Here is a 24,412-nt window from a genome sequence, read left to right on the forward strand (position 1 = left end):
TCTGATTTTAAAGATAGGGGAAGGGAGATGGAGCCAAGAAATGCAGACAGCCCCTAGAAGCTGGGAATGGCCCTCAGCTGACAGCTAGCAAGGAAACAGGATCTTTGTCCTACAGCTACAAGGAACTTTATTCTGCCAACAACCTAAACGAGCAAGGGAGTGGGTTCTCCTCTAGAGCCCCCAGAAAGTAGTCCAGCCCTGTCAACACCTTGATTTTAGCCTAGTGAGACTCATGTCAGAATTCTTTTTTTTTAAGATTTTATTTATTTATTCGACAGAGATAGAAACAGCCAGCTAGAGAGGGAACACAAGCAGGGGGAGCGGGAGAGGAAGAAGCAGGCTCATAGCGGAGGAGCCTGATGTGGGACTCGATCCCATAACGTTGGGATCACACCCTGAGCTGAAGGCAGACGCTTTAACCGCTGTGCCACCCAGGCGCCCCTCATGTCAGAATTCTGATCTATAGAACCTTAAGATAATAAATTCGTGTAGCTTAAGCTGCTAAGTTTGATGTAACTTGGTACAGCAGCAATAGAAAAATAATACAATGCTTTGGTGACAGACCCCCACTCTGCTTCAGAATATTCTGGTGCATAGCAACTGATGTCATAGAAAAGATTCTAGAAGAGCAGGTTATGGAGAAGCACTTGTGGCTTAAAAGCTCTTGGGTGAAGGTAAGTGGGTTATCAAGGACGTGGAATCTGAAAAGTCCAGGGAACTGAGTGCAGGGAGAGCAACTTTCCTGCAAAAGGTCAAAGCTGCTGCAGTGGCTGCTCCTCTCCTCCCCTGAGGAGCACCTAGGCCTGCGGAGGGGCTGGTGAACTGGTAAGCTGATACAGGATGTGCAGGAACTGGGACAGATATGATGCTATCCAGGTGCAGGAGACACTCAGCAAATCCATTTATTGCTTATACGATGACAATTCTGTTGGGAAGAGTTGGCTTTTTCCTATTCATTCATTCATTCATTCATTCAACAGAGATTCACAGAGTGCCTACTATACACCAGGCTCTGTTCTAAGTTCTGGGGATAAAGCAGAGAACAAAACAAACCAGGTTTCTGCATTCCTGGTGTTTACACACTGGTATGAGAGAGAGACAAATAATAAATGAACAAGGTAATTTCTGAAATTGACTTATGAAGAAAGCAGAAATGATTTTCTGTGATGGAGCAGTGATCAGAGAGTCCTATTAGAGATGCTGAGCTCGTTTTTGACCTGAGACCATGACCAGAAAGAGCAAGCTCTGTGGTGATTGGGGGAGTCATGTTCCATGCAGAAGAAACAGCAGGTGCAAAGAGCCTGTGGTGGGAATGAGGTTGGCATGTTCAAGGAATAGAAATGTGCAAGGTGAGTGTAGTGGTATGAATGTGAACAAGGGGGAGAGAGGCATGAAATCAGACTAGAGAGGTGTTCAGGGGCTAGGGCAGGAAGGGTCTTGTTGGCTAGGCTGAGGAGTTGGGATCTTATTTAAAGTGCCAGGGGAACCTATTGCAGATGGGTGATGTGACTGGATATATGTTTTTAAAGAGGACTTTCTAGTTACTACATAAAGTGATAGGGGGACAGGAGAGGATTGTGCAGTGTCAGAGTATATCTAGGAACCTCTACAGAAGTCAGAGGCGATGGTGATCTGGACTGGGATGATGACACAGGAGATGGTGAGAGGTGGATTGGTTTTGGAAGAACAGGGGACAGGGATCCCAGTGATTTCACTGCAGGGGAAGAGGGAAGGAAGGAGGACTCAGCATGCCTTTTATGAGTATGTCTGGCAGACAGATATCATCTGAAAACACCATTTGCTCTGCTGGAAAACGTGAACATGAACTTCTCTCCGAGTATGCATTGGAATTCAGTTATTAAGCTAAGGGCAAGGATGTGTGACCATAGCTCAAAAGACAAGTATCTGCTGGGGACTGAATATTTTGTCTATTTAACTCATTACTTTTCAAATCAACACAATTCAGTGAGTATTATATTAATCATTATTTAGATGAGAAAACCGAGGCACAGAAAGGCTGAGAAGCTGTCTTAGATCACTCCTAGGATCCCTAAAATCCCAGCTATTATGGGGTAAAGTCAGAATTTGGACCCAGGCGATCTGACTCCCAAGTCTGAGCACTCAAATGCTAGGCCCTCCTCGACAACGTATTTGGTATAATGGTGACATCTGTAAGTAATTATGCTTATAATATAAACATAAAGAGTTCAGACAAATGTTTAAAAGTGAAATTCTTCTAATTCAGGAATATACTCATTTATTTCTAACTCTTTTGCAAGTTAGACATTTAGATCATTGGTTCTCAACAGGGGACAGTTTTGTCCACCAGGAGATGTTTGGCAATGTATGGAGACATTTTTGTCTGTCACAACGGAGAGGGAGAAGCTACTGGCATCTAGAGGCCAGGTGTGTCCCTAAATAAACTTGAGTGCACAGAAGAGCCTCCAGGACAAAGAATTTTCCAGCCTAAGTGCCAAGGTCAAGAGCCCCTTGTGCAGGTGAATGGAGGCTGGAGGACATGCATACTCCTGTGAATGATGACAAACAGGGGGGTGTGATTAGTTGTCCAATTGATATATATTTATGCAGTGTTGGGGGCTGTAGGGCATGCCAGGAAGACGATATGTTATAATTTCCAATTGCACTTTCTAGTCTGAGAGATAAGACATGGCATAGAACAGGACAATCACCTGCTAGGTGTTCTGGAAATGATTCTGAGGGCAGTAGGGGGCTCAGAGAGGGAATGTTCATGCAGGATTGCATCAGGCTTCAAGGAGATGGCACCTGGAGTGGACACCTGAAGATGGAGCAACGTTTGGGTAGGGAAAGGCATGGTAGGGCCCTGTGGATTGGGAAGAGCCATGTGTGGAGCAGGAACATGAGCAGTGGGGTGTGGGGTAGGAAGGTGCAGAGAGGAACAGAGAAGGAGCAACGTGGGAATTCAAAGTTGACTGAATTGATTCCTCCTGATGGAGGGAGGGCAGGGTTAGGCCAGATTATGGAGGGCTCAGAAAGCCAAGTGTGGCTTTGCTATCAGGAATAGGGAACTGACAGCATTCCCAAAGTGACATTGTGTACGTGCTTTGGGGACATTGAAAATACCCACCTGGAGGGGTTGCCCTGGAGGAGTGGACACCAAGAGGCTGGGCTGTGACTCAGCCTGCAGTGATGAAGTGGGTTTAGGTGAAGGTGATGAAAGGGGTTTAGGGGATAGAGTTGAGAGGGTTTAGAGGATGATGACGAGGAAGGTTTAGGGGGTAGAAATGAGGGGGGTTCAGGAGATGATCATGAGAAGGGTTTAGGGGATGACAGTGAGGGGGTTTTATTGGAGTGGCGATGAGTGGAGTTTAGGTGGTAACAACAGAAATGGAGAAGGAGAAACTCAGGAGTCAATTTTCTGAGCACCCCACACATGACCCACTCCCCTTTACACAGACGAGAAAGCAGAGGCACCGTGAGGCTAAGGGTCTTGCCTGCTGTTGCCAGTGATGACCCCCTACTACGTGGCAGGTCTGAGCCGGACTGGGGTTTATCTCACTGTGTGGACAGGCAGAGAAAAGCTCCACGGAATTCGATTTATAGACAATCTGGAGACAAGACTGTGGCCAGGGTGAGACCACAGCTCTGAATATATTCTAGGGTAAAAGGTGATGGCGCAAAGAATTCAACGTAAGAGTAGTGCTTGTGCTTGAGTAGTGGGACCTACAGTGACATTTGTCTTCCTCTTTCTGTTTTCCAACATGTACCTAATGGACAAGTTGTACTTTCACAATAAAGGGGAAGAGAGGATTTGAGCTTCTGTATCTAGCGTGAAAGAGAAATGAGTGAGAAGAAAATCAAGCAGAAGCCACTGGGTTTTGCTGCAGGGAAAGAATGTGTGTTGGGGGGTGACCTTCACGAGAGCAGTTTCCTTGGAAAATGGGGGTCCAGAAGAGGAGGAGAGGCAGGGTTTCAGGTGTCCTGGGTTTGCAGTGACACGAAGCTGAGGATTAGGGTGGGAAGAAGTATCACGCTTAAGCCAGGCAGAACTCCCTTTTTTCTAAACACACTGAATTGCACGCCCCCACCCCACAGTGCCCTTCTTTTCCTTCAGAGAAACCAGTGTCCCTGGGATCCCGGCAGGACTTCTCTGTGACTCTGCCGGCTCCTCTGGCCACTATTGACCTGAGCTGCCAGGAGCCTGAGAAGATGAAGGCATCCATGGTTCTCTCCCTCATTGGCTACCTGGTGGTTCCCAGTGGTGCTGCTATCTTGGGGCGTTGCAAGGTGGCTAAGAAGCTCTATGAAGGAGGCCTGGATTATTTTGAGGGCTACAGCCTTGAAAATTGTGAGTAGGCCCTTCTTAGCCCCATCTCCCCTCACCTCCTTTTCCTCTGGCCCCTGCCCGGGCATCCCCAACTCCACCCTCCTCCGAGCCACCCACCTCCTGTTCCGTCTTAGGGGTGTGCCTGGCTTATTTTGAGAGCAAGTTCAACCCCACGGCCATCTACGAGAACTTGCCCGGTGGCTACACTGGCTATGGCCTCTTTCAGATCCGCAGCCATGAGTGGTGTGACAAGGGCAAGAACCGCTGCCACATGTCCTGCTCCGGTAGGTCCCGCCCCCGTCTGTCCCACACCAGGGCACTGGGGGCTGCAGCACAGAGCACGGAGGCCAGCCTTCCGGGTGGCCAGCGTTTCTAGGGTTGGAGCAGGGAGGCGGAGAGCCTGGCAGGTGCGGGGCCAGGGAGGCTGAGTGCAGCACACCAGAGCGTGCAGGGAGAATGGGCTGTGGGTGATGGCCAGGCACAGAGTCATGGAGACCCCCATCCAGATGGGCAGGATGAGAGGAGGTGGGGAGGAGGCTGTCAGCATCAGAGCCACCCGAGCCTAAAGGGCTAGAGCAGAGGGCTCTGCATGGGCCTTATTTCACCCACACTCCGCCACACACTCTTCTTCAAGGCAAACAGATGCTGCCACTTAGACAGGCCCAAGGGGCACTGGGAAGAGACAGGAGCATGGGAGCTTTCCCTGCTGCTCTCAGGGGTCCCAAGTACCTGTGGCCAAGAGGATGCACTGGCCCAGGTTCCCTCATCCTAGCACTCACTGAGCACCCACAACGAGCCGGCCTCCTGGAGCGGACATTCCAGTGCTTGCTAACCTCAGGGTACTCCTTTAAGCTCTTCGTAGGTCTGAATTCATCTAATCTTCACAAAGACCCCCATGACGTGGGCACTGTTATTATCCCGTTCTATGAAGGGGGAAACTGAGGCCCAGAGAGGGTAAGTGCATGCCCAAAGCCACACAGCTGTAGGTGGTGTTGTTGAGAGGCAAGCCCACACAGGGAGCCAATAAGCTGCACAACCACACCAGAGCTCTCCCTGACCCCGGAAGCTGTCATTCTATTGCAGGAGGGTCTGAGGGCCTGGCACTCTCAGGGTCTCCCTGATGGGTGAAGCTCCCTCCCCCATGGTGAGTGAGAAACATTCCAGAACCTGTGGCTTCTGAGCTGGGTCTTTAGGAGACAGAGTGGAGAGGTCATGGTAAAGCTTGTAATCTTCTTATATGGTCCAGGAGAAAGCTGCTTGCTCTTGGGCCCCATGCTTGGCCTGGGGACTCCAGAGAGGAGTAAGATGGTTTCCAGATTCAAGGAGAAGCAGAATTGCAAAGTAGGAGGGAAGGGTGCAGAAAACACACAGGAACCCAGTGGGAATCCCAGCTGTTCCCATTACAAGTGAGCTCCATGAGCTTGTGTAGGTCTCTTCTCAGAGCTTCCTCATCTGTGAAGTGGGGATGACATTAGCTACCTCTTAAGGTTGCTGTGAGCATTAAATGGGATAATGTATGTAAAACACTAGATCAAAGTCTAGCTGAGACCTACACATTAAGAATATAATTTAATTACTGTGATAGAATATTCAATGTCACCCTGAGCTTCCTGGCAGCCAAGGCAAAAAGAGAAACCCAGTAGGCCCATAATTTATATCTCATAAGAAGAGAGATTGATTGATTGACTGCCAGAATCTGACAGAAGAAACAAATAATTATCTGTAGTGGAGGTGGTACCGAGTGTTGTGATGAAAATAGGGTGGATTAGATATCCTAAAAAACCCTCCCACTAGATAAAATTAAAAAAAAAATCTGGAGCACCTGGCTAGCTTGGCCAGCAGAGCGTGCAACTCTTGATCTCGGGTTGTGAGTTGAAGGCCCATGTTGGGCACAGAGCCTACTTAAAAAAGAAAAATAAATAAATCTTCCATAGTACCTGGGTGAGATGGCAAGAAAGTAAAATCCCTAAAGGCTAAAATGAGAAGCGAGAATCCAGACTGCTAAGTGAAGATTGAAGTTGATGATGACCAGGTGACATCTGCTGTTTCCCTGTGGCCTAAGGCACAGGTTTGAGGTCGTTGTGTAGACAGGGCCTGAGCAAGATAAGGCGGTGCACTGGAGACTCCACTGAAACCCAAGACCCCAGGGAACTGCACTGTCAGCTGAAGGATGAGCCAGAAAGCCCTGAAAGCAAAGACATTCTAAATAGAAAGGAAAACAGTCTCCTTGGGAATGTGTCACCACAAGCCAGTAGGACTCACAAGGAAGCAAGGCGCCATTGAGAGGTACTAAGCAGGCCCTGTGCCAAGTCCTGAGGACAGTTCAGAGGAATTGTATACTGTCCTTGTCCAGCAGGGTGAGGGACAGAGAGAGCACAGGCTTTGAGGCCAGACAGAATCTTGGCTTGACCTCTTACTAGTTATGTGATCTGAGCCTTAGTTTTCTTATCTGTAAAGTGGAGGTAATAATAGCACTTATGTCACAAGGCTTTTGTGAGTTTTTAATATACTACAGTGTATATAAAGTGCTGAGCCTGGTGTTGGGTATACTGCTTGGTGTGTGATGAATACAACTTCAAAGAATTTACAAAGTAGCTGGGGATTAGGATGTGCGTGTGTGCATGTGAACATGGACGCACGTGTGTATCTGTGTATGCACATATGTATCTTTGTATATATGTATTTAACAGATTAGAGCTGAATTGAAGTGACATTTTATTCAGAAGAGGGGAGAGGGTGCAGTGAGCTAGATGGTCAATGACAGCGTTTTAAGGACTGTCCTGTTTAGATGAGCAGATCCAGGTTGGGCAATGAGTGTGAACAAAGTCCAGGAAGAAGAGCTGCATGTGATTCCCAAGCTGTGGGTATCAGGAGTGGAGCACCCACCTTCAGGGCGGGTGCAAGCTTTGTCTCCTGCCCCTTGGGAGGTCTCTAACGGGGCGGGGGGGGGGGGTCATGGAGGAAGGCAATGGAAGGTAAGGTGGCAGAAATGGAAAGGCATGTTGGGGAAAGGGTGGACTAAGCCAAGGATTTGGGGTTCCGTTTTACAGGCAACTGGGGGCACTGAAGTCATGTTTTAAGGAAAAGCAATCAGACTGGATTAGGGAAAGGGAGAGACTGAAGTGTAGTCAAGAAGGACAGTATTGCAGTAACCCAGGTGGGAGGTGTCCGCTTCCACATTCAAAGGAGAGAATGGAATGTTGGTCCCTCAGAGACACTTCTAGGCCATCTCCAATGCTGTTTCTTCTGCCTGGAAGAAGGCAGTGGTCCCTCTGTGAGCCCCTTTTCCTTACCTAATCTTCTAGATGTCATGTGGCCCAATAACCCTTCCCTGACCCTTCGAGTCTGAATTGAGTGCCCCCACCCACCGCTCCCACATCAAGCTCCATTCCCCCGTCACTCCAGGTATTCTTTGTATTACAATTGTCTAGGATCTTTCTCTCCCCCTTTCAGACTGTGGGCTCTAGGAGGACAGGGACAGATTTACTGGGTTCACCGTTCTACCTCCACTGCTTCTTATATTGCTTAGCACAGAATATTTGCTATACATTTTTTAATGAAAATATTATTATAAGAATTAAAAGAAGAAAATCGATAGATTTAGTAAAAGATGACCACAAGCGACTATCTCCCAGTGTTGTCTGAAAAAAAAAATCTAAGGATAGATTTATCTTTGGAATCACACGGAAACGTCTCTAATGTGGGCACCCTGTATCTTCCCTGACGTCACTTTGACTTAGCTGCCAACTTGTGGAGTTGTTTTGTTTCCCTTTATTTTCTCCACAGCTTTACTGAACCCAAATTTGAAGAAGACAATTGAATGTGCCAAGAGAATTGTAAAAGGAAAAGACGGTATGGGAGAATGGTAAGTGGTACATTTTTGAACAGTCTTGTTAATGACCTTCACCCATTATCTTTAATCCTAATCTCGGCCTAATCTTGGTCTCTGCACATCTATAGTCTCAAACTAGCAGGATCTTACTCACCAAGCTAAGCAGTAGAACACTACTGAGTTCTGCAACCCCAAGGTCTCAGAAGGAAGGACATAATTATCAGACAAATTGCCTTAAATTGAATATATTTTTCCTTCTCAAATATTGTTTAGGGTTATTCAGGAAGCTAGGATGAACATCCTTGAAATAAATATCTGTATATATTTCTGATTATTACTTTCATCTAAATACTTAGGTTCTTAATGCATGTTGTGAAATGACTCTCCAGCAAGTTTGTACCGATTTACAGTAATAGTAAGAGTGTAGTGAAATGCCTATTTATTGCACTCTCATCAATTATAAGCCTTTGCCATCTGAAAGGTAGATAACAATTTTATCTTCTTTTGCATTTTGTGATATTCCATTGGGGTTTCCCCGCTAAGTTTGTTATATACTTATATTATTTTGTGATTTTTTTCCCCTGCTCTTGTCCTTTGCTTATTTTTAAAATTCAGATCATCATATTCATTTGAAAGAACACTTTTTTTTTATTAGGTGTTAGATGTAGTAACAGATAGTTATATATTTGTATTTTTTTAAATTTCATTGAAGTTCATGTAAGTTGAAATAACAAACACACAGCTAGATTATCCATCTTATTTACATATTCTTGGTTACTTATTTGGCACTATATTGAGACATCTTCTTGGTTCTCTTTTTTTTTTTAAGATTTTATTTATCTGACAGAGAGAGAGCGAGAGAGCACAAGCAGGGGGAGCAGCAGAGGTCTGAACCGAAGGCAGACACAACTGACTGAGCCACCCAGTTGCCCCAATAGTTATATACTTGTTATCAAAAATAACTGCAACTCCGATTTCTTCTTTATGCAGATACTTGCTTCGAAAAGCCATCTAAAATTTACAAATGTTTGGGCCTGTGTTTGACCTCTTTCACTCAATATTTGTTCATATTGTTGTGTACAGTTCTAATTGGTTTGTTCTCATTGCTGTATAGTATTCCATTATATGGATATATCAGTTTATATATCCATTTTTCTGTTGGTGGGCATTTGGGTAGTTTTCACTATTTTAGTGTTGCCATGAACATTCTACAGTTTTCTTTTAGTGAATATATAAATGGATTCATATTGATTATACCAAGGAATAAAATCACTGGTCATAGGATATGCATATTTTCAGATTTGGTGTATTCTACCAAACCTTTTTCTCAAGAGATTCAATTTACACTTCCTTTTTTAAATAATTTAATTTAATTTAATTTTTGTTTATTTTTTATTATGTTATGTTAGTCACCATACAATAAATTATTAGTTTTTGATGTAGTGTTCCATGATTCATTGTTTGCATCTAACACCCAGTGCTCCATGCAATATGTGCCCTCCTTAATACCCAACACTGGGCTAACCCATCCCCCCACCTCCCTCCCCTCTGAAACCCTCAGTTTGTTTCCCGGACTCCATAGTCTTTCATGGTTTGTCTCCCCCTCTGATCCCCCCCCTTCATTTTTCCCTTCCTTCTCTTAATGTCCTCCACGCTATTCCTTAAGTTCCACATATGAGTGAAACCATATGATAATTGCCTTTCTCTGCTTGACTTATTTCACTTAGCATAATCCCCTCCCGTTCCATCCATGTCCATGCAAATGGTGGGTATTCATCCTTTCTGATGGCTGAGTAAGATTCCATTGTATATATGGACCACATCGTCTTTATCCATTGCTCTACTGAAGGACATCTCAGCTCCTTCCACAGTTTGGCTATTGTGAACATTGCTTCTATGGACATTGGGTGCATGTACCCCTTCTTTTCACTATATCTGTATCTTTGTGGTAAATACCCAATAGTGCAATTTCTGGGTCATACGGTAGCTCTATTTTTAACTTTTTGAGGAACCTCCATACTGTTTTCCAAAGTGGCTGTACCAACTTGCATTCCCACCAACAGTGTAAGAGGGTTCCCCTGTCTCCACATCCTTGCCAGCATTTGTTGTTTCCTCCCTTGTTAATTTTTGCCATTCTAACTGGTGTAAGGTGATATCTCAATGTGGTTTTGATTTGAATTTCCCTGATGGCTAATGATGTTGAACATTTTTTCATGTGTCTGTTAGCCATTTGTGTGTCTTCTTTGAAGAAGTGTCTGTTCATGTCTTCTGTCCATTTTTTGACTTGATTTTTTGGTTTTTGGGTGTTAAGTTTGAGAAGTTCTTTGTAGATCTTGGATACCAGCCCTTTATCTGTAATGTCATTTGTAAAAATCTTTTCCCATTCTGTGGGTTGCCTCTAAGTCTCTTCAATAAATGGTGCTGGGAAAATTGGACAGCTATATACAGAGGAATGAAACTGGAGCATTCTCGTACACCACACAGAAAGATAAACTCAAAATGGATGAAAGACCTCAATGTGAGACAGTAATCCATCAAAATCCTAGATGAGAACATAGGCAGTAACCTCTTCGACATCGGCCACAGCAACTTCTTTCAAGACATGTCCCCAAAGGCAAGGGAAACAAAAGCAAAAATGAACTTTTGGGACTTCAAGGTACAAAGCTTCTGCACAGCAAAGGAAACAGTCATCAATTTACACTTCCATCAGCAGTTGTAGTTTTCAGTGGCTCCAAACTATTGTCAGCGCTTGGTATTTTCTAGTTTATTTTTGTGACTGTGTAGTGCTATTGAATTGCGTTTTATTTTGTATTTCCTTGGCAATTAATGAGATTGAGCACTTATTCAAATGTTTATTGGCCATTAGATATCCTTCTATGTGAAGTGCCTGTTCAAATCTTCTGTCAGTTTTTCTATTGTATTTGTCTTTGTCTTATTAATTCATCAGAAATTATTTATATACTCTGGGTAAAAGTTTTTTGTTGGATACAAGTATTACAAACATCTTCTTTCATTCCATGGGTTACCTTTTCACCTTCTTAATGGAGTCTTGATAAAGTGAAATCCTTAGTCCTAGTACAGTCTAATTTATTATTACTTTCCTTTTATGGTTATTTTTGGTAATTTTAGAAAAATATTTGCCTATTCCTAGGTCATGAGAGATTCTTCTTAACTTTTTTTTCTAAAAGCTTTATTTAATCTTTCACATTTGGCTCTACAATACCTTTTTCTTTCTTTTTCTTGGTTTATTGCATTGGCTAGGATCGCCAATAAATGTTGGCTAGAAGTCATCCTTGTCTCATTCCCAATCTCATAGGTAAGAAGTTCAATATTTCTTTATTAAGTGTTGTATTTTCTTTAAACTTACTGAGATACTCTTAATCAGGTTGAGTGTTCTTTTCCATTTCTAGTTTGTTAAAGGTTTTTAAATCATGAATGGGTATTGAATTTTGGTTACTACATATTTAATATCTTTGTAATTCTGTGTTAGCCTATCCATCTTTTTTTTTTTTTTATTCAAGTTGTTGCCTTTTTCATCTCTCTTCTCTTCCATGGCTTTCTCCAGAGGTTATGCCAGTTACATCTTATTGATGATGTCAGTTTTATAAAATTTACTTCTGGATTCTGTAGTATGTTATTCTCCTAGGAACGCTCTTCTGAATTTAATGATGATGCCCCTTTTCTTCTACTAATATTTTCCCATAAGTACCATGTTAGTTACGCATATTTAGTATTTGCCAAATAGGTTATGTGACTTTTTCTTGTTTCAGCTCACACTTTGGTAATGGTCAGACTCCCTTCACAAATGCTCTTCTGGGCATAGATTGCTGTGCAAGTCTCCTGACCCAATATCCACTTTGGAGATTTTCCTGACATGTGTGTCTAGTTCTCTCTTATAGGCTGAGTCAGTGGAGTACATGAAAACCCTTCATTCCCAGCATGAACTTCTACCGCCTCCACGTTTATCATGGGCCTCCACTATCCAGTAGACACTGTCTCACCACCAATTTCCACCTTCTTTTGCCTTTTCCACCCTCTCCCTGTCCCACATTTCATAACTGACTGCTTGGTTATTGCAGGATATTGTAGTTACCAGTTAGATCTAGAAACAATGTCATATTTCCTCAGTTTCAGGTTGTATATCTTAATATTTTTGGTATTAGGGTTTATCCTATAATCGATGTGTCCTCCAGCAAAAGTTGTTAATAAATCATTAACATATTTTATAATAGAAGGTATCTTACAATAGAGGAAATTCTTTAATCATAGCTGTAATTTCTTTACTTCTTTGGTATGTAGGCTTTGTGTGTTTACATAAACATCCTTATTTAACCCTAAAAAATCCTTATGCCATGAGTATTCTGCTTCCCCATAAAATGAGGAAGCAGAGGCACAGAGAGGCACAACAAGTTACCCATGGCCACAGTGTTGGAATTAATTCTAGATCTGTGCTATTCTAGGCTTCAGCTTTCACAACTCTCCTCGAAGAGATGAGGATGGTTGGCCTGGGAGATCTGTGCTCTGGTCATGTGGAAGACAGCCAAAGCACTCTGTGCAGTTCTTCTGTGGGGTCAGACGCAGGGTTTCCAAACAGAATCAATGAGTGCAGGAGGGGCAGACCTGCAGGTAGATTGATTCAGCCAGTGGAAGTCTTGAGTGGTATTTCTTACAGTGACCCTCAGGGCCTGTAGGCAGTGGAGATCTTGTTCAGAATCTGGCAACAGGAAGTGTGTCAGTCTCAGAGATCAGCTTTTCATTGTTGCTTTTTTTGTCTTTTCTGTGCCTTTTGGTGCTAAGTTCAGTCAGAGATTTTTGTCTGTTTTTCTTGCCTCTATATCTCCAGCATCTTGCTCTGTGCCTGGCATATAATAGGTAATCCCTAAATGTTTGTTGCAAGATTAAGGCTGCATTTGGGCTGTTACCTAGAAGCCATTAAAAATTTTTTGAATTTATCATTTCTTATTTCTCAAAATAAAAATAAGACATACGTGTTTAAAAATGAAAATCAAAAAATAAACTACTTGCTTTTGTCAGCAGCCTCTTGAAAGTCACCACTATTAATGTGTCTTGTAAATCAGAGAAAAATATGTGTATTGAGAATGAGAAAAATATTTAAAAATACATGTGAGGGGTGCCTGGTTGGCGCAATTGGTTAAGTGTCTTGGGGTCAGGTCACAGTCTTGAGGTCCTGGGATCAAGCCCCAAGTCAGGCTCTCTGCTCAGTGGGGAGTCTGCTTGTCCCTCTCCCTCTGCCCCACCCCCTGCTTGTGCGTTCTCTCTCTCTCTCTCAAATAAATAAAGAAAATCTTTAAAATAAATAAAATAAAATAAAATAAAATAAAATAAAATAAAATAAAATAAAATAAAAACACATGAAATCCCGACATACACACTGACCTGCACCTAAAATTTTTTCACTTATTAATAGAGCTTGCAAATCTTGGCATATCCTACCTAGAGGTCTCTGCCCTCTGGATGCTGCAGGTAATTACCTGCCAGTCCCCTATTGATGAACATTGAGACTGTTTCCATTTTCTGGGCCTCTTGGGTGCATTTAAATGTTGGTAGAGAGATTGCTAAACTGGCATTCAGAGAGTGGGCACCTCCAGATACATTGCATGACGGGGCCTGGGTTCTAGGTTGTTCATCTAGAACAATAAAATTTGTGCATTTTTTGGAAATTGAGACTTATAAAATGATGGCATTCTATTTTGCTTTGCTTTTTTTTTTTTTAGATTTCATTTACTTGCTTGAGAGAGAGAGCGAGAGCGCATGATTGTGGGCAGGGAGAGGCAGAGGGGGAGAGAGAGAGGTAGACTCCCCACTGAGCATAGAGCCTGACATAGGGCTTGATCCCAGGACCCCGGGATCATGACCTGAGCCAAAGACAGACACTTCACTGACTGAGCCACCCAGGCGCCCCTGCTTTGCATTTTTAAACTACAAAGAAGTTGAGCATCTTTTCATGTGTTTGTTGGCCATTTTTCTCTGAACTGAGATGATAATGTTTTCTTTTGTTTTTATTGATTTTATATGTGTCCTTTATAAATTAGGGTAATTAGACCTTTGTCCGTGATATCTATTTGAACTACTTTTTTTCAGGTTTGCTATTTGTATTTTGACTTTGTAGTATTTTCATCATGTAAGAGTCTTATATTTTCACAGAATCAGATCCCTCAATATTTTGTTTTGTGGCTCCTGAATTTATACGAAACTATACTCTAAGTTTGTAAAGAAATGAAGCCATGTTTTCTTCCATATTAGAATGGTGTCTGGCACAAAATAAGCCTTATATTAAGTTTTTGTTAATAAATTAGAAAATAGAATTTTCACGGTTTTATGTTTTTATCTTTAAATTGTTGGCCTTCTTGGAGTTTATTTTGGTATAAAAAGTGAGGTAGGGATCCAGCTTTATATTTTTCAAATGGTTAATCAGGGTTCTCATACCGCTTATTCATTAATCCATTTTCCTCACTAATTTAGGAGATTGCATTTTAAAGTGGGAGTCCCCTTACTAATGTGTCTTCCCAGTGTTTAAAATATCTTTCATATAGTCTCTACTCTCCAATTAATTGAAGCATGGCTGGCTCTCTAGGGTGAGCACTAATGAGCTAAAATCATCTTTATTGTACAGCACTAAGTAGAGATATGCTGGGCCAGGCTGATTAAAGCCTTCTCACTTGCTCAGGACTCCCAGCAAAGTGAGCTCTTATTAAACTAATAAGCACCCATGTCTTTTCAAAGCTCAGATCAAGCAGCCCTGCAGAGTTGAGGCAAACAGGAAGTGAGAAGACCAAGGGCCTGCATGCCCACAGGATTCCCTTCTGTAGTGCCTGCCCCGGGCTGTGGGAGAGCCTTGCAATTTCTGAAAATAAATATGTGTGTGTTTTCTCTGCTGCTTTATAGCTGTGAGGGGCCAGGGGGTCACAGCCCCCTTCTTTCACTGTGGGACCCCTTACCCAGGAAGACTCACGGAAGCCTGTCTAGCTGAGGGATGGCCTATCTAAAGAGGATTTCTAATGGCCTGCAGCTGAGCTGGTGAACCCCACAGCCTCTAGGTTGGGAGAGGAAGACCTGGGGTCTGGGTGCTGGCATGGGGGCTGGGAATAGAAGGATCACTCTTAGGAGAACAAAGAGAAAAGTTTTGAGAAACTCAGTCTAGCTGGCCTAGGCAGGGTTGAGGAACTAAGGGTGAAGCACGTGCATGGGAAGGTGAAAGAGGCCCTGGGTCAAAGTCAAGGATTCCCATTTCTGATCAACGGTCTGCCTAGGACTCACCATCTGAGCCTGGGCAAGTCATGGAACTTCTCTGATGCTTACTTCAGAGAAGTTAAGAGTACTTCTCTTGCTGGGCTGGGGGATAGCTCCCCAGTTCACGGTGTGGGATTTGTGGAAAAAAGTGGGGGGGGGTGGGAGCATGAGGATCTAAGGGGCACCAGCTTTCATGCTAGGATGTGTTAGAGTCAGACAGAGGGTCATACTCTAGAAGCAGAAAAGCCTTCAGAAACATGCCTGCAGCAGTTGGGGTGGTGAATTCAAATGCTTCAAGGCTGGGGTGTAGATGGGCCGGGTCGGCCGGGGTGGCGGGGAGGTGTGGAACCCTGCAGATCCTGAGCTCAGACACTGGGAAGCCCCCTCTTGTTCACTGTCCCTGCTTTCCTCTCTACAGGCCCTCCTGGTCCCTGAACTGCCGGTTCGCGGACAATCTGGCACGGTGGTTGGACGGTTGCAGGCTCTAGCTGCAGTGGCGGCCCTCACTACACTTTCCAGTGGGCACCTTCCAAATGAAGATGCTTTCCTGTTTGCTGCCTTCACTCAACCCTGTTGGTTATCTCACCGCTGGACAGCTCCAGATGGAAAGGGACAAAAGTTTGCTTCATCCGGGGATGCGGAATGCAGAATAAACCAGCTTCTTACGCAACCTGGACCCAGGGTCTCCACTTGTCTTATTATACTGTGATCGTTACTAGCATAACCATGGAGGATCTGAAGGAAGGAAATTATCTGGAAAACAAGATGTGTCCATGATTGTCAATATTAAGTAGGGAAGAGAAGAAAAGATACAGTGGAAGAAAAGAGGGGTCAAAGGCAAACAGGGACACCAGTCCCTGCCTGTGCCCCTGATTGGACACACAGGTGGAAGTAACACTATAAAGTCCTCCTTGTACTTCTATGGAGAGAATCCAGTGACGGTTGCTCTTTTTTATTTTTTTAAATAAAAAGTTAAGTTTCAAAAAAATGACCAATAGTACATACTTGCATTAGAGAAACAAAAATACAGAAATGTTAAAAAAAAAAAAAAGTTCTCCCATGATCTTAGCTCCCAAAGGCAATTGCTGTCATGCTTTGGTTACATTCCCTTTGGGTTTTTCTTCCTGTAGAGGGGTTTTTCTTTTTCTTTTTTAAAAGATTCATTATTTATCTGAGAGAGAAAGAGCGCGCACACACGCACAAGCAGGGGGAACGGCAGGCAGAGGGAGAGGGAGAAACAGACTCCCTGCTGAGCAGGGAGCCAGACCCGGGACTTGATGCCAGGACCCTGAGATCATGACCTGAGCCAAAGGCAGACGCTCAGCTGACTGAGGCACCCAGGCACCCCTCTTCTTTATCAACAATGCTCTGATAATGTTACAGGTTGAGTTTGGTACCTCGTGTTTTAGAAAGAAAAAAAGCATGGTAATAAATCTTTCCCCTATGTGGATTGTGATTTTAAAGAGAAAGGGGTTTATTTCTGAAGCTTAGAGGCTTACAGAATCCTTGCACGGGATGGAGCAGCAGAGGCCGGGCTGGGCTTTTAGAGCATCCCTGCCCAAGCCATGGGAGCAGAAGCAGAAGCAGAAGTAGCTTCTCGTCGGAAACCAGGTCACCTGCCGGGACCCAAACGTGGAGAGCACAGTCCCTAACCTTTCAGCCTTGCATAGGAGGGAAAGAACTGGAGTGGCATCGAGAGAGGCTGTCGGCAGCACGGGCTTCACCATGGGTGTCAGAGTCTGCAAAATGAAATCTTAGTGCTGGCTAATATTCCACTTATGAATGCACCATATTTGATTTAACTTCCCCCCTACTATTAGATTTTTAGATATTGCCATTTTTAAACCATGACAAAGAATGCTATAGTGCCGGCTTGTGGCTGCCCTTCTTTCATTTTTTACACTTTTAAAATTACATGAGCCACATATATTTAATGAGGAAAACTTGGAAAGTACAGATAGTCATAAAGAAGGAAATTAAAAATACCCGTCATTCCCTGCTGGAAGCAGAAGTTTGCATCATTGCTATGCAGCCACGGTTGAGAGCACTGATGTGGGGATGGTGTCAGTGTGTACCTTTGCCTACTTCAGTGCGTTCATGTGCACGTCGGGTTCCCTCACAGACATGGACCACCGCGTATATACAGCTTGTACCTTGCCTTTTCCATGTAATACTCTGTGGCCTGATATTTCCAAGTTTATGATAGGAAACCCAGCACTGTTTTTAACACCTCACAGCATTCCTGTATGTGGACAAAATGTAACGAATATAACCTTCCCTTGTTACTGTGCTCTATCCAGACACAAAGTAACTGACCTCGGGGAATCCTAGCCCCCGGGAGTCAGGCAGGACTGAAAGCAAATCAGCCTTTCTTTTTTTCTGCTTCTTGGTTGCTTTCCGAGGGGAGGAGAAATAGCTATAAGTTAGAAAATCAGGGGCAGAACTTTGACTCAAGTCAGTAATGACTGATCAGCTTAATGAATTGGTTTCATGTCGCATTCCCCCCTTCTAGAGAAAAGGGTGTTCCGCAGTTCCCGACCACAGGGCAGGAATCCTGCAGTAAAATCCCTGCTGCTGGCTGCACCTGCTGTTGAGGCAATGAGAAGCCTCTGAGACCCTGAGAGCCACTTCCTTATTGAGCTGGGAACCCCACGCTGTTTCCGAGGGTGGGCCCAAGTGTGATAATGCACCTGACCTCAACGCAGCCTTCGCCCAGACATTAGTGACAACCTGCAATTGATTAAAACGCTATCTCCTCAAGTGCCAAATCCAGCGTGCTGCCTCCTCCTTCCAGCCCATTACTTGGCCATGGCTCATCATCGGCCTCTAATGGCCACTCTGTCAACAAGGGCGTGAGACTGGAGGACAAAGCAAATGTTAGTGTATTGATCGGAACAGTCTCTCTGGGATTTCCCAACATCAGCTCCTGGCTTGGGGCTCTCAAACCCACTGATAGTGGGCATTGTGAAGACCACTCACTCTGGGACCAGCTCTCCCTGTCTGGAATAGGGATTGATGAATGCTTCATTTCTTTTTTTTAAAGATTTTATTTATTTATTTATTTATTTATTTATTTATTTATTTATTTATTTGACAGAGAGAGCACCAGCCAGCGAGAGAGGGAACACAAGCAGGGGGAGTGGGAGCGGAAGAAGCAGGCTCCCAGTGGAGGAGCCTGATGCGGGGCTCGATCCCAGGGACCCGGGATCATGCCCTGAGCCAAAGGCAGATGCTTAATGACTGAGCCACCCTGATGAATGCTTCATTTAAAAATCTCAGTGGTGACTCCCATTACTATTACTTCTAGCACCACTAGCTACACACAGACACATATATTACACATAGGCCTTTACATACAATATTTTCAAACCTTGCAAAACCTTCCAAGGTAGGTATGAATTGTAACCATATCACAGGTGGAAAAACTGAGGCTCAAATGGGCTAAACAACTTGGCTTCACTCTGTCCTGGTAAGGGATGAAGATAGAATAATTATCTCCGCATTCTGCACACAGCCCACTCCACACACATCACCTGTACTGATGTGAATTTTTCATTCCATTCATTAGCTAGAATATTGGTCTCCAGCTTTTCAATTAAGACTTGGCCCTGAAGACGTGTTAGGCACAACTAGCACAGAACAATGGGTCATTGTCACAGTGCACAATTCATGGGCTGGGAAATCGAGGTCCTAAGAAATGAAGTAACTTTCTCAGCTACACAAAATAAATCAATAGAAAAGGCAGTGTGGTGACCTGCCGTGTTCCCAAACTTCTGTCATGATGAAAATCTGTTAACATGCTGATTCCTGGGCCATGGCCCATATCTGCTGAACCCTATTTCTAGGTATGGGGCCCTGGAACGTGTATCTTTAAAAAAATGTCTCCAGGGGCGCCTGGGTAGCGCAGTCGTTAAAGCGTCTGCCTTCGGCTCAGGGCGTGATCCCGGCGTTCCGGGATCGAGTCCCACATCGGGCTCCTCCGCTGGGAGCCTGCTTCTTCCTCTCTCACTCACCTGCTTGTGTTCCCTCTCTCACTGGCTGTCTCTCTGTCACATAAATAAATAAAAAATCTTAAAAAAAAAAAAATGTCTCCAGATCTATCTGATCTTTGGGACACAGGAGAAGCCGGGTAGTGGCAATAGCATGGACTGGGAAGACTCAGAAGACATTGGGTAATCAGAAGGGGGAATGAAGCATGAGAGACTATGGACTCTGAGAAACAAACTGAGGGCTTCAGAGGGGAGGGGGTGGGGGAATGGGATAGGCTGGTGATGGGTAGTAAGGAGGGCACGTATTGCATGGTGCACTGGGTGTTATATGCAACTAATGAATCATTGAACTTTACATCAAAAACCAGGGATGTACTGTATGGTGACTAACATAATATAATAAAAAAAATATTAAAAATACAAAAAAAAAACTGGAGGGCATGTATTGCATGGTGCACTGGGTGTTAATACGCAAGTAATGAATCATGGAACACTACATCAAAAACTAGGGATGTACTGTATGGTGACTAACATAACATAATAAAAAATCATTACTAAAAAATTTTAAAAATTAAAAAGAACTGCAAAAAAAAGAAGACGACGACGACATTGGGTTGTTCTTGGCTCTGACTGGTGAGTCACTTCGCTCACTTTCTGAGCCTCATTTTTCTAACCTGTAGGCTAAAGTGAGTGACCCTGGCTGGGCCAGCCACATAGTGGCAATGTTGAGGGATTGGGGGAGGTCTTCCCACTCCCGGGCCCTTTGCTTGCTTCCCAGTGCCACACTGACGTGAATGAGCAAAGATGCTGTGGAAGCTCTGCCATCGGGAAGGTTTGGGGTGGTGTGTGCGTGTGGGTGTCCCTTGCCATCTGGTGCTGTAGGTATCCCGCAGCATGGCTAGGCCAAGTCAGTTACTGGAGTTGAGAAGATTGTATCTTGCTCACTCTCAGGACACGGCTTTCTAGAATTCCCACGAAGTGGTGGCTGGTTTTCGTTTTGAATCTCAAATTCTACCTACATCTGGGGTTAGAGGCCAGGTGGTTCTTACTCCTCATCACTGCTTCTTCCTTCCTCCCTAGACTTCTAGCTCCTTTGAAGCCGGTCTTCTCCTCCGTTCTCCTGTCTCCTGCCCTGAAGGTTTTGGCTCCTGCCTCCCTGTTGTCCACCACGGCTGAGGTCATCATTCTCAGTGGCCTTAGTATTTATGTAGACAAGCCACCAGCACCCTGACATCTCAGTTTCTCGAGGTCATTGCCTGCAAAGATCTTGTTCCTGACCTCACTTCAGCCCCCACCCCCGTGGCCATGCATGCCTCAGCCTCGTCATTACTAGTAGCTCCAACACCTCCAGAGCCTCCGTCTTAACACCATGCTCTTTGAACACCACCTCATAGCGTTCCCTCATTCCCTCCCACAGGTCTCCAAATCTGACAGTCCTTTGAATCCACTGGAATCTCAAAGAATTGACCCTCTCCCCCTTGCTCTGTCCCTCACCTTTACTTGTCTTCTGCCCTGGCTTAGATTCCAGGGCCACCATCATGATATCAGCATGAATCCACTTCTCCCTTGCTCATCTTCCCTCTCTCTCACAAACCCCTCTGGCTACTCAACCTTGGCTAAACCTGACTCTCCACCTGCCCCATGTTTGCGCCCACGTAGCTCTATGTATTTGGAGAAGAAGGGGAAAAAAAAAAACCCACAACACCATGTTGACTGGTGTCACTTTAAACTCTTGCCAACTATTATCAAGTGGGCCTTTGCATTTCCAATCTATTTCACACTTTCTCCTGTCTCGTTAAATCTCCAACATCTCCTCCCTAATCCACCCTCTTAACGGATGATGTTGCTTCCTATTTCACAGAGGAAATAGAAGCCTTCAGATAAGACCATCTGCAGGCTCCCACCACACCTGCCCCCACGTGCTCCTCCCTCCCGTCTGTGCTCATGGATGAACTGCTGATGCTCCCAGTTAAGGCCAACCTCTCCACTTGGGTCCTGGATACCACCCCCTCTCGCTTACTCTCCAACTGTACAAGAGACAAGTGATACTGCACTAACATGTTTTTTTCTTCCCTTCTTGATTGCTTTCATCCTCATAAAAACATACTGTAATCTCTCCCATTTAAAAAAAATCCCTCTCGTGACCTCTCATTTCCTGTCATTTCCTCAAACACTCCTCAAAAGAATTGTCCAAGTTCCCTCTCTTCTCTGCCTTACTGCCCATTGTCTTCTTAATCCAGCTCCTTGGAAACACACCTGTTGCGGTTATCGATGATCTCCATATTGCCAGATCCTAGGATCAATTCTCAGACCACATCTTGCTCTCAGTAGCGTTTGACATTGTTGATCACTCCTTCTTAAAACACTAAGTTCACTGTCATTGGGCCACTATACACAGCTGGTGCTTCTCGCATCTCACAGGACACTCACTCCTTCTTCACCTCTTTCGTTGGTATCTCTCCCCCTCCTGTTTGGTGTTGGAGGGACCTTGCATAGGTCTTCAGGCCTCTTCTCTGTTTTCATCTACTCCCATGTTAAATAACATCGGTATTCATCGTATGCAATGACTTCCAGATATGTCTATTTCCTCCTTGGTGTTTCCCTCAAAACTTCAAATTCACATGTAAAAATACCTTTTTTACTTCTCCACTTGACTATCTAACAGACATGTGTACATCACAGCAGCAGTAGAAAATAAATATGAATATGAAGAAACCCAGAGATCTCAAGCACAGACTTCTCTGTCCTCAAATTTCTGGGTCACATAGGACATACATGACTGTAGGCATGTGGAGCCCCTGGTACTAGGAAGCCTGCTCATGGCAAGGTATCTTACAGTAAGCTGGGCATGCAAGCATGCTCTAGCTATATGACCAGCCCTAACCCTTCAAACCCGCCTGCCTGCTATCAGAAGTAGGTACAAACCACCAATCTAATTATTTTACTAAATAATGCTGACAGGCTGATTCATCTTGTTCCAGAGTGAATCTCTTGTCTTTAGTTAATACATTCTATATCACTGGGCAAGAGTCGTTTGTCTAGAGACAGGCATGCAGTCTAGACCATTTGGGTTTAACCTGTGCTCTGCAAATAGCATGACAACGAGAAAGGCTTTCTAAGCCTATGGATGGGAAAGCTGACAGAAACACTGCAGGTAGGACAGGAAAATATTCCAGCGAGTGTATAATAGCTGCCCCCGCCATGATGGAAGAGGTCCAGGATAATCAACCTCCCACCAAGTTTCCAGCTGGTTCCTCTGGGGAATGGCGTTGTATCAGGGCCATAGGCAGTGGTCTCTGCTCTGGGTAGGCTGGGCAGGTCAGTCTTGGTAAGGAGCAATCCATGTTGTTGAGGACATGCATGAACTCCATCCCTGATACTGTAGCCACTTGGTTTGCTCATCAGGTGTGGCTAGAAAAGAGGCTGCTGCTATCCGCAACCCTTTCTGTTAACCAGATTATTGAAAGCTCCCTCTGCCTTGGGTGCCCCGTGAGGAACATTCACACAGGACCCAGATATCTTTACGCTCTGTACCCATTCCAAGAGGTCTACCTGCAAATCTCTTTCTCAGACCTCTTTGTTACCAGTCTTCCATTTTTGTTCCTCCTGAATCTCTGGTCACCCAGCCAAACCCTTGTTACCTCCCATGAATCATCACAGAGCTCTATCTCTGACCATCCTTCTTTCTTTCAAGTAGACGACTCACTGTGTTGCTTAAAATTCTGCCCACAGGGAAAAATCTCTCTGTAGGATGCTAGAGTGGTCTACATCTCATGGATATGGCATCCTGTGTAGATCCATCCATAAACTGGGACCCAGGTTTATCTTCCCCAAGCACCTCATCATAAAGGACTCCCCACAGAGCCATAGGTGAGGCTGGAGGGAGCAGAGGGCCGATAGGGATCTGAGCCTGAGCACCTGCTAAGCAGCTTTCTCGTGCCTTCAGGTCCTGACCGAGCCCAATATTAGGTCTGTCACTTTTCCTCAATGATGGTGTGCTGCTGAGCGCATAGAGCCACCTTTGTGGCTTGGATAATCAGAGAGCGCCTAGTTCACAGTGAGCGGTTGCGATCACATGGTCACTTGGTCTCCTACAGTCAGCCCTAGTAGCAACAGAGGAGCTGCTTCTCCAAAGGAAAGCAGTTACTTCTGGAATAGAGCACAGCTTTGCTTTGAAGCCCCAGGGCGCTAAACTGTGATTCTATCAGGGCTTTCCAGAGGCTCCAAGGAATTAGTTGCTCAAGAGCTAATGGAGCAAAGCCAGCCATCTCCAGGTTCACCACTGCAGTTGGGGTACCAGGAGGCAGAAAGTTGAGGCTTCCACTAGCAAGTCTGGAACTTGCAGGAGACTGCTTGCTGCCAACTTCCCAGCAGCTCTGCAGCCATGAGGGAGGTGGCTGGCAGGGGAAGACGTAGCCTACTGCAGGATCTCTGGCCTGCCGAGTCTCGACTTGCACCATTCCAGTTGAAGGTGAGTCTGTCACCTCCCTTCGAGATCTCTAGGACTGTAGCTCAGCAGTGAAGCCTACACTGCATCCTCACCCCATTGGCACAGGTACTCCTCCAGGCCCCTGGCAGAACAGGGTGGTGGGTGTCCTGCTCGGCATACTCTCTCTTCCTCGGTAGGACATTCATTTCCTTGAAAAGAGACAAAAGGACTGTACAAATCCTGAGAGAGAACTGACTTAATTGGGTTAATTTGTTAAGTACTTACTGCAGTGAAAAACATTTAAGTGAATGCAATTTAATTGTTTCTTTTAATTATTCATTTTTACATCAAGTTATATAAGCTCATGATTTAAAGAGCAAAATAGGTTTGGCTGTGAAAATCAGCCCTCTCTTATTTTTCTCACCTTCCTCGGGGAAAAAAACCCCAAACACGTTCAACTCTTTCAGCTGATGCTTTGGTATTTACATCCCATTCTCTGAAGAATATGCTTTTATCTTGCTCCTTGGTTTGTGTAAAAATTGGGGGTCTCCTTAGAAATAGGGGATGGAGGCTCAATTCTCTTTTGCTCTTTGTCCCCACCACAC

At 44.6% G+C, this 24,412-nt stretch overlaps 1 protein-coding gene across 1 annotated transcript; it reads left to right on the plus strand.

Annotated features, from left to right (window-relative positions):
- Positions 1-4,188: 4,188 nt before the first annotated feature.
- On the plus strand, positions 4,189-15,877 carry LYZL4 (lysozyme like 4). The gene is made up of 4 exons (XM_026496584.3): positions 4,189-4,327; positions 4,441-4,590; positions 8,093-8,171; positions 15,808-15,877. Exons 1-4 carry the CDS (start codon positions 4,189-4,191, stop codon positions 15,875-15,877), a joined length of 438 nt encoding a protein of 145 aa, XP_026352369.1.
- Positions 15,878-24,412: the final 8,535 nt, after the last annotated feature.

This window comes from Ursus arctos, unplaced genomic scaffold, assembly GCF_023065955.2.
Source record: "Ursus arctos isolate Adak ecotype North America unplaced genomic scaffold, UrsArc2.0 scaffold_20, whole genome shotgun sequence".
NCBI lineage: Eukaryota > Metazoa > Chordata > Mammalia > Carnivora > Ursidae > Ursus > Ursus arctos.

Bases quoted from the DNA above. Each gene is read 5' to 3' on its own strand.
- LYZL4 (XM_026496584.3), top strand. From the start codon at position 4,189: ATGAAGGCATCCATGGTTCTCTCCCTCATTGGCTACCTGGTGGTTCCC. The intron at 4,328-4,440 runs GTGAGTAGGCCC...GTTCCGTCTTAG, and splicing joins GGGCTACAGCCTTGAAAATT to GGGTGTGCCTGGCTTATTTT. The intron at 8,172-15,807 runs GTAAGTGGTACA...TCCTCTCTACAG, and splicing joins AAAGACGGTATGGGAGAATG to GCCCTCCTGGTCCCTGAACT.